The sequence below is a fragment of the Daldinia childiae genome (genome assembly GCF_008694065.1).
Source record: "Daldinia childiae strain JS-1345 chromosome Unknown Scaffold3, whole genome shotgun sequence".
Classification (NCBI taxonomy): Eukaryota; Fungi; Ascomycota; class Sordariomycetes; order Xylariales; family Hypoxylaceae; genus Daldinia; species Daldinia childiae.
This window is the reverse complement of record NW_022984644.1, coordinates 740605-751459: the sequence shown is the minus strand read 5'-3', so window position 1 is coordinate 751459 and position 10855 is coordinate 740605. Positions and strand designations below refer to the sequence as shown.

Below are 10855 nucleotides of genomic sequence, written 5' to 3'. Positions count from 1 at the left end.
GACCTAATGCAGATGTTGCTAGCCATAATAGCCCGAGGTTAAGGAACGTTATCGTGTGGCCTCGCCGTATTTCCATCATGATTTTTCCTGTTCGCTACGTTAATTGAGGAACAGAAGAAATTCTTGAGGATTTATTGATCTCGTGGCAGTCTTCAGTTTGAGACATCGCCAAGATACGATGCGAGTTAGTGTGGACGTGCACCCTCTTGGCGTTTCAAGCTTCATCGATTTACTCCTTATGAGAACAAGGGAATTTTGATGCATTTGATGATACGAATTCAAAATTGAAATTTCTCTATATGAATATGACGCCGTCTATTAACAAGATTTTATAAGCTGAAAACATATTCAATAAGAGAGTCTTTATCCAGCTGGCTCATCAACAAATTACCTATTTATACGTATTTCGCAGGCCTTCCCTTTTGTTTCCATCCTACCTGCCAGCTAGTCCAACACCATAGGTCCAACTAGCTATCGGTTGTATAATTCGGTTGTATAATCAACAACCGCAAACCGCAAACAACTTAGCATGTTATTTAGGTATCGCAACGGAGAGCTCGTAGGTAGCACCCGGCTGGATGTTAGTGAAGCGCGCTTCCGGGAGGACTCGACCCTCGTGCTTTACCACTACCTCCTTTACATCTGACGAACGACGGATGTCAATAACGAATGTAGCGCCCCGAAATAGGCGTGTCACTTTGATCGCATCCCAGGAAGAGGGTAATTGTGGCTGGATACGCAAACCCTTCGCGTCTCCACGTAGACCACATAGCCCCTCGATAAAACTTCGGTATACCCATGACACTGTCCCTGTGTTGAAGAGCTGGCTAGATCGTCCCGCGGTACGGGGATATTGCTGGTACGCGCCTCGGTAATAGTTGGGAATATACACGGGCAGTTGACCCCTCTGTATATAGTCCTCTTCTGAAGGTCCAGGGATCATCTTTCTTAGAGCATCGTATGCTCGGTCGCTCTCCTTAATTGAATATAGGCTGTGGACGTAGAAGACGGCCGCATGGTTATAGACTGACCCGTTCTCAGCCGAACCGGGATATTTTTGCGTCACACGCCCTACATCTTCTCGCATACCGCCATATGGAGGAGCGAACATCACAACGCCGTACGGCGTACCCATCTGCGAGTCTACTTGAGGCAATATTCGCGTGATCTGCTCGTCGCTAGCCGCCCCGCTCAAGATCGACCACGTCTGCGGATTCAGCCAAATACGACCCTCGTTATCCTTCTTGACGCCGAAGATCACATTATCGTCCGTGATTCCTCGCGCGAACCAGTCTCCATCCCACAGGTGTGCATTAGCCGCATCGTTGACCTCCTTGGCGCCTGCGCGGTAGTGTGCTGCTAGATCGGTTTTGCCTTCGTGCTCACAAACATCCGCCCACAACTTCAACGCGAATGCGGTAGCAACCGTCTGCCACCCGGATACACCCTTACCTTTGTAACCCACCATGTTCAACGGGTCGCACCAATCACCTTGCGCGATGTAGCTCAGCCCACGCGTGTCTCGGGCCGAGAGTAACCAATCCATAGCCCGACTAAAGCGCTCAAATACGGTATACGTATCGCCATGCATTCCTTTTACTTGCTCCTTCAGAAGATCATAATCACCTGTCTCGGCGAGATACGCCTCTAGGGTGACCGGCAACCAGATACAGTGGTCAGTGTGCGGAATCTGGTTAATGTACTTGAGCTCAGCGCCCTCCGCCAACAAGATACCGTCGGGCATGGCGCCATTTTTCTCCTGTTGTGCTACGGCGATCAGGAAAGCTCGACGTGCGACCTCAGGCTTGATATATGACATGCCCATGTTGTCCTGCAAGTAATTACGCGTCTGCGGATCTGTGGTCAGCCGGTTCACGTCGCCATGATAATAGCACTGCCGCGGTAACCAATTATTGACAAAGTTATCTACGTGCTTATCAGGGGTCTCAATTTGTAAGCACCCTTTTCCTTTGTTGATATACTCTGCATATTCCCGGGCTGTCTGTGCGAATCCTTCCTTGCTGAGGTACTTATCCCGTACCGAACGGATTTCGGTGTCATCGTACGCGGGTCCGAAGAGAAATCGGTACTCTCGCTGTTCGTTTGTTTTGAGCTCCTCACGGTACTGTACTACAGCCACAGGCGTCTCGTAGCGAGCATCGCTACGGCTGAGCTCTGGTTGTTCCAGCGACGAAGGTGCATGGAGGCCACCTTCACCCTCGAAGGCCTGTTGCATTGCCTCCCATGATACTGGAGAGGTTTCACACAGAAAATATGACTTGTCCTTCAGATACTTGTTCTTGAAGTAGTCTGTTGCCTTCTGGTATGGTGTGATGCTGCTGCTTACCACGCCTCCGAGATCCGGTCGCCATTCAGCTTCTTGATTCATCCACGACATGTACCCAAATGGGAAATAGGGGTACACGCTAATTCTGCGCGGTCGTGAGGATATGTTGGTCACTTTAACCGACCATAGCTCTACCACATCATGCGTTGGAATAACCAAGGTCATTTCAACGCGGATACCAAGGTACTCAACGGTCCAGGAGATATCACTCTTGCCAACGGAAAACACGAACCGGTTAAGCGGAGCCCGCACCGGCTCATAGGGTGCTGAAAACAGTTGGCCAGTCTCCTCGTCCTTGACGTAGACAAAACGGCCCGGGTGGTGTGCGTAGTAGTTCTGCTCGGGCTGCATGAATGTCTTGGCTTCGAGATTAGGCGCGTGCGCGTACTTTGAAGGTTCGGGCTGCATGAATTGTGCCGTCGCATACCCACGACAAGTGATCTGGATCATCATCTTCTGATTCCACAAGAAAGCGCCAGATTTCGGCAGAGCCGTCGGGCTCGCCAGCTCGTAGCGGTCGCCGTCATCTGTAGAGCGTAACATCGTGTTCACTTTCAGCCGCAAGTGTATTTCTCCGGATGTCTTCAATTAGGTCTTCCGTCACGTTAGGTCATTTGTGAATCCGGGGTTATGGTTTATAAAGGGGACAAGACTACCAGACCGTGGACCATGGACACCGCTACGCCGGTACACGGGGCTTGGCGTATGACCTTCTTGCATGGAGCTCACTCGGGAGAATATACGGGTAAAATAAATACGCCGCTACGACGTGGGTGACGAACCAATACCTTGCTTGGTATATCAATCAAGTGATCCACAAGAATCCTCTAAATCGGATAGAGCTTTCGAGGACATCGTTCGATTGCCGCAGATCTGCTTGTGTTCCTTCAATATTCTCGCAATTCTCGCGAGGTAATGCCGGCGGCATATTTCCTTGATGTACCGTTAGGTTGTACTATATATGCGAACTCCAAACAACTCTTCATACGACGTAGTGATTCGTGGGGTTCTATGATATACTTACTAAGAGCGGAGCTAGGATCGGAGCACCAAGTAGGCAAGCTCGCGGCGTCGTGGGGGAATCTCTCCGCTGCGGGAGACCAAGCCCGACGAGCCAGCTACTTAAACCGAATATAGACTGGTAAGTTCATGGCATGGTAGGTTAGTCCCAACGAAGGATGACATATTAACCTATTTCCCCATCGATTCTACTGAATTATAGAAGCGACTAAAAAAATACAGCATTAAATATGATTGGATTAACAGGCTAAATAAAGAAAAGGCAGCCATAATAGTCATACCGATTACGTACCAATATAACTCAACATTTTCTATTACTCCTTTGAGAAGCGTGTCTAAGCGAATAGTTAATAACGCCGAGAAAACTATCGTCGGGAAACTCAGAGTGATAGCTTCTCTTCCCAAATACTACATTATTATTATAGAGATTATAGAGGCCATTCTACTGGTAAATTAATCGGACCTCGAAGCCATATAATCCAAGTTTATCTTAAAAGCCAATGTGACTTTAACAGAGCAAAACTTGATTTTATGTTTCTTTTCTTGGCTTCTTATAAGTCCTATTTTTATATCTGCTTATTGATTAACCAGTCAACGCACAAGAGCGAAAGAGTTAAGCTTCCATTAGTTCCAATTTATACTCCTGTGACAACTATAGCTATTGTATTCACATAGGAGCGTATTATGAGCTATTAACGCTTAGTCGACTAAGGATCCATTCCATAACTACCCAGTCAGGCCCCTATATCCCTAGATATTATCTAGAAGTCTATCTGGATGGCACTAAGACTAGGTGTCAGCCCCTCTACCTTATCCGAAGCATATTCGTCATATCGCCGATGGATATGAGCGTTGCTATTGGAGTGGCATCCAGTAAAACCAAGTTGTTTCTATTAGATTACATCTTAACAAAATCACAAAATTAACTTTTTATAGTTATTAAAGCTCTCTTGATATAAGTAGAAAAGACGCTGTATTGTAGCATTATGTATTATTGTAAACTATTCCCCTAATAGGCGTTTATACCTACCTCCTTTAATGTTATTATAGCAATACTACTTCCCTCTCCTTATCCTATGCCACATTAATCTTGCTAGCTACTACTGCATCTCGTCAGGGCGCCTACACTGGCGTTACGGTCCTGTTCTAATAGTTTCATGAAAGGTAGACATCTGATCTAGAAATATCATGCCAAAATCTAGGGCCCAGTAGATAGGTCCATAGTTGTAATAGCAATATTTAGAACTGCTAGCGTAACTTCACCATTATTCCCGGACAACATAATTAGTCTGTCCTCATTCTCTATGGGGATACCATCCTATGAAATAGATAGTTTAAGAATGCTACAAAGTTGATAGGCGCTTAAAAGCCAAGTTGAGGCGTTTTACGGGGCCGTGGCGATTATCATTGATTCCTTCGATTCGAATAAGAGCCGCGACTGAGACAATGCCACTAAGCGCATAGAAGATTGTACAATAGGGAAACAAACTGAACCATTAAGGGGTACTTGCGGCAAGCAGCTTCGTAGACCTGCTTTATGATGTGAGCGGCGCGATTGGACGCGTAAGCAATACGTATCGGGGCACGAAAGCGATGCTTGGCAGTCGATTCGGTCCCGGTCTATAGAAATAACTGGGGTGAAACGAAGAAGTTTATCGAAGTAGCGGATACGACTGATATCGACAGCCTGAGGTATTGCGCAAGAAAAGGGATTGCCATTTCATTGGGGTTAGCCTAAGCCTAAGAAATTCGGTAGTAGTTGACTAATATAATTTTTTCATGGCATCGATGGTTATGTCGTAGAACGTGGTTAACCGATATGACCTTCGCATACTCATCGATATCCGCTACCTCCAAAATCGATGCATGCTTGGTCAATGGCGAGTCAAGTGTACGGAAACAAGTGCTCATAAAGTTGTGTACCCAAAACTCAGCTTCCCCAAGGGGTTTATTATCCGGATCGTATCTTGGCCAGAAGCGTCATCAACTAGGAGACCATCTAGAGAAGCTCGTGCTTCATGGTCTTGGGTGGATCTCGATGCTAGCTTAATCGTAGTTGAGCCACGTTGCGACGGAGGTATATATGCAAACTTGTCAGTGAGCCAGAATGTGCCAAAGAGGCGAACGAGGCCTATGAAAGCCAGGGGAAAGAAGATTAAGTCAACACCCCATATAAACGACGTGACCGCCCGAAGTGCTGCCTACGGATTTGACTAAGGGAAACAACGGCGTGTGCGCCCTACAACGTCACAATGACAGTCTTAATGAACCAATCGAAAAACAAAGCCGTTCAGGCGTGTGGAGGCAACTGTGTGTAGTACGGAGAGCTTAGGTCAATCATCTCCTCCAAGCCGTCCCATCTACGCGTTGCCCAAAAGAGCGTATTGCTCCCGGTCGTATCCTTCCTGTCTCAAGTCTTGGCTCGGATTCGCTGACTTGTAATTGCAGTATATTGCCATAAGATAAGATGTAGAGCTGTAAAGAGTAGCACGTTCATTTCACTTTGGAAGGCGTTCGTAGAGGTACGATGGTCGAGGAAACCCGGCTATGATATGAGTAATAGGAGGTGTTAGACCTAGAGTTAAGATCGAACACCATTCGGTGAAAGAGATATATTCCCACTCCGGTATGTCAGGATAGATCTTGAATTGCTCGGTAGGGAGTATACATGATCCATTTTGAAGGCAGATAAGAGAGAATATCCCCAATACTTGATGGGAGCTGGCATCTTTCGGATTTATATATATTTTAAGAGCCGTAATCGCATATCCTTATTGTGCTCAGCTGCTATACTAGGTTTAATCTATATCCACCAAAGTCGGGTAGATCATATTATTTCCCTATTCGTACTACATGAAGTGATAATCGACGTCCCTCGGCGAAAGTAGTAAACGATTCAGAGTTTGTGGTCGGTTTAAAAGCACAATGCACTGTGCTTTTATTTGATTAGAAACTGACTCTCTTCTGTCCATAGCATTATGTACCTAGATAGGTAGCAACATAGCTATAGGAAGATTGACTTGTATATAAGAGCTGATACTAAAAAGGGATGGTGGTGAAATGTGCGTAGCGTTCTGCAGAATAGACAAAATTCGGGTAAGGCTAAATAAAGATTAGCCTGCGAGAGCAAATTTATAGCCATTGTAAAGATGCCAAGGTAGATATACCTTCAAATATTAGTAGTCTGGAACGTCGTGTAATATTTCGGATTTGAAACTAGTAAGTAGTCGCGTGATGTAAATAATATAAGTAAAAACTTGTTAGAATAAACCAAGAGCCTCTAGTTTCCTCGTCAAAGGGCATTTCTGCGCTTTCGCGTCTGAACGCGCGCCGGCTTGGAGAAGCATCCGGACACCGGCTTCGAAGTCCCGACGGATCGCTATGTGTAGGGGCGTCCATCCGGAATCGTCGTACGCATCGACATCAGGGCGATCTATCGCATAGTAACCCTGCGGTTCGAGAAACATGTGCAGCATACTTTCGCGTCGGTACACCGCAGCCCAATGTAGTACCGATCTCGCGTCCCGGTCGACGGGGGCGATAGGGGCACCGCGTGCGAGTAGTAATTGTGCCACACCTTCATGACCACCTATCACGGCGTGCATTAGTGGAGTACGTCCATCACTGTCTTTCTCGTTGAAGTCTTCTCCCTGTTCTATTAGTATGTCGACCATTCTCTCGTGTCCACTCTGAGCCGCGATATGTAAAGCACCGAGCCATCCATCCTCGGCATCCCCGCGTACCGACTCTAAGGACTCTTTAAGACATGCCGAGCGTCGGTATCTTAGTGGCCTTCGTATTTCATTAGGTGGGGGCTCTTGAAGCTCATTTTCATTATTATGGAGTGGACGAGAGATTCTTGTATCATCAACTATATCGGTTCCTATTATTCTGTCGGGAGTTATGTCTAGCTCCCGCAGAAACTGTGACGGCGAGGGAAGGTTAGTATCGGGTGTAAGCCCCGTAACCGTGCTCGATAAGAAGCCATCTATAACATTATGATCCCAGATGTTAGGATCGATATGAGTAACATTATTCGAACTGCCCCCGGCCTGAAGTGAAAGGCTAGTAGTTGATAGGAGACTAGGTAAAGTGATTCCATCACTTTGTGGAACCACATCTACATTCACGGGGTAAAGTGGCGATGGCTGAGACTGAATTTGGTACTGGGGTCCAGTTATAGATGCTCCAAAACTCGGGTAAGCTTCAGAATTGGCATGATCATTATTTTCATCTACAGCAACATGGCGTCCTTTTTCTCTCTTTTCTATGAAATACAAATATTAGCAGGTCGAAGAGACAAGACAAAATATAGGTAGTTAAACTTACGGCGAAACCTGCGTTGCGCTACTCGGTTTTGAAGTCTACGACGTTCGGCGGCGTCATTAGGAAATTGGATATTAATGTCCATGAAGAAATGAAATGATAGGAATGTATGTAGAAGTTAGTTGTGAAATCAAGTAGGGGATGATACAGGGGATGATACACGAGTAAGTGCATATGTACTCCGAGTGTTAGACCATTAGTCCATAACTGACAACAAAATCGCGGATGAAGATTCGTCCGATTGACTGATATATGTAAAGACGGTATGATTATAGCGTATATATATACGCTAGGTCTCCTGTAATTCAGGTGGTTATAGCATATAGTGCACTATAGTTATAGTGGTTAAAATACGTTGCAAGTTTTGGGAATTATCCAGCCAGTCAACCCACAGCTGATTTAAGCTAATCGCCAGCTGTAATAGCCTTACTATTCCAGCCAACCGGGTGAATTTCTATCCGCGATTCTGTTTTGTCGCACTAATGGTGCACCGTAGTTAGACAGGGATCCCCAGGTCAGGTATCTACCTTGCAGAATCTAGAGTTCCAGTTACAGATGCGTAACAGTGGGCTGCAGAATCCATGTTACCTCTAACACTAGCTGCATACTACGCGTACATCTCATGGATGTACCTGCAGCCGAGTATTTTGATAGAAAACGAGCAGCATCAAATTTGAATTGTAAGAGATATTGCTAGTGTATAGTTATTGACTTCCAAAGTACATTAGGTAGGTAGCTATGTTATTCGTAACACTTAAAGCAACCAGAAAAGGGAGCACATGTGGAGCACATATACAGACTTAACACAACCATATCTACAACTTCACAAAAGGGAATAGGGAAAAATAACTTCTGTAATAAAACAAGTCGCATCAACTCTTAATAGAAAATGGGACACTATGTCCTCATGTTTGCATTCGCAGGTTCAGAAATACGCCATCCTAATACACGTTCAGACCCATTACTGTCCCTCACCCCCTATGTGCCAGAACTTCCAAGTCCTCAACTTACTACCTTACAGCATGAACATACCGACGCCTGAGACCAAGGCAGTGATCACGTAGGCAGCGAAGAAGGCCTTGCCATAGTTGAAGAACGAGGGCGCCATCATGTTACCTACAGCAGCACCTTCGGATGAACTGCTTGCAGCTGCGGTACCCTGCTGGCCCGTTGGGCTGACCACAGAACCTTCACCATTCGTACCAGCTGCCGAAATCAAAGCCTGGCAGCCAGATGAGGTTTGGGGGCTTTGCGTCTTGCCTAATCCCTCGAAGTCGCAGGCGCTTGCCTTGTTGTCGCTGTTTATGTATAGCTGGTTGGCCACCCAAGCGAGTTGCTGCTTGGGAGAACATCCACCAAGAGCGCCATAAGTGCCAGTCGTAGAGTTGTGGGCAATTCCCTTGCAGTAGTCCGGGTCCGAGCCACAGATGTAGTCGAATACCTTTGCGTATGAATCCTCATCATCAGAATCGATGTTGCATTGCAAGCTAGCAACCTCACACTCGCAAAGCTGAGGGTTAACCGCAGGGGGAAGAGGTGACGCAGCAGCAGCCCATGTCGTACCACCAACACTAGGGCAGGCGGGAGCAGTGTTAGACGGTTTGTATGCGCTTGACTGTGTGAGGGACGGTGTGACCTTGGCTAGTTGAGACGAAAGAGAGGTGTATTCCGGGTATGGGCTAACGCTGTCGCCATCAATAGAGACCAAACCATAATGGTTTTCCGCTTCGAAATATTCGTAGACGATACCTCCCGAAAAGACTGAGGTCATGTTACCGTAGAGAACAGCAACCTCAGTAAAAGGTCTGTGGCCCTTCTCAACACCCTCAATACATCCGTATTCGGCAAAGAAGGCAGGGACGGGATAATCTTTGAAGAAATCGACACGAGTACCATACGATGAGCTCTGGTAGTTGCTGTCTCCACACCATGAGTAAACGTTGTAGCCCCAGAAATCAATTGATGTAGAAACGCCATCTTCGGGCTCACAGGCAAAGTAATGAGCCAGCTCATCTCTGCTAGGAACATCAGCAGTTGCGTAGCCTACACCCAAAGAATCACGGTAGTTCATCTGCTTGATGTAGGCCTTTGTGTCACGGACGGCGGCCTTGACGAAAGCAGCAGACGATGTCTGATTCTGCTTCTCTACGACTTCGTTGCCAGCAAAGAAGCCGATCACGTTCTTGTACTTGCTTAGAGAATCGATGACAGCAGTGTAACGCTGGTAAAGACCGACATTCCATTCGGGGTTGTCGCTGTCGATAGAAGTACCAGGCTCACCAAGATCGGCAATGACATAAATGCCATTGGAGGCCAACTGCTCCATGCAATCATCGTGATCTTGGGTGGGATCGATAGCATAGACTCGGATCACGTTGGTGAAGATCTTCTTCATGACAGGAATGTCGCGCGAACACTTCGAAGCGTCGGCCAACGGATCAGTATACTTGGTGTTGGCGGCATTGTTAGCAGTACCGTTAGGATTGTAATCCTCCTGATAAGCAACGCCCTTGAGGAGGCTAGTCACAGACAATTAGCTTCGGGGGCTCTGGGATTCGCCAAGACAACGGGTGATAAGATGGTTTAAAGTTAATAAACTTACAATTGAGTGCCGTTGTTAGAGTAGAAGAAGTGCTGGCCTACAGCCTTGATAGGTGCAATGTCATTGTAGCTCTGAGCTAATGCGCTGCTAGACAGGGCGCCAAGTCCCAAGGTGAGATATGAGACGACCGAGGACGTCCACATCGTGGCGGTTGGTGTTTTGCGATCCTAAGCGAAAGATTCCAAGAACAACCAACCAATAGGAAATAAATTAGAACTTGGGAATTCTGAAGTTAGAAGTTTGCACGTCACCACCGAGATAAACGAGAAATAAATAACGAAAGTGTATCGGTGATAATAACGAATGAGTATTGTTGATGATGGCGCGATGATAAAATAAAAAAAGGCCAAGAAAATGGAATGCGGGAGGTTTTAATTGAGAATAGGAAGAAAGTAGAAAAGCGGCGAACGTGTAGGCCAAATGAACCAAAGAACCAGGTGGTGGATCGTCAGACCAAATCAAGATCCTTCGGTCTGAACCAATGAATTTAGTTTCAAAATTTGGGGAACAAAACTTCTTTTACTTACGTTGGTGTGAGAAAAGAGACGTAAGACTAGGAA

At 46.4% G+C, this 10855-nt stretch overlaps 2 protein-coding genes across 2 annotated transcripts; both read right to left on the bottom strand.

Annotated features, from left to right (window-relative positions):
- Positions 1-532: 532 nt before the first annotated feature.
- Positions 533-2890, bottom strand: GL218_02948 (Cellobionic acid phosphorylase; the record flags this gene model as incomplete). Its single annotated transcript, XM_033579490.1, has 1 exon — positions 533-2890. The coding sequence occupies one exon, from the start codon at positions 2888-2890 to the stop codon at positions 533-535; it is 2358 nt and encodes a 785-aa protein (XP_033436846.1).
- A 3737-nt stretch (positions 2891-6627) lies between these two features.
- Positions 6628-10438, bottom strand: GL218_02947 (1,3-beta-glucanosyltransferase gel4; the record flags this gene model as incomplete). The annotated part of the gene is made up of 3 exons (XM_033579489.1): positions 6628-7115; positions 8726-10212; positions 10296-10438. The coding sequence occupies 3 exons, from the start codon at positions 10436-10438 to the stop codon at positions 6628-6630; spliced, it is 2118 nt and encodes a 705-aa protein (XP_033436084.1).
- Between the last annotated feature and the right edge of the window lie 417 nt (positions 10439-10855).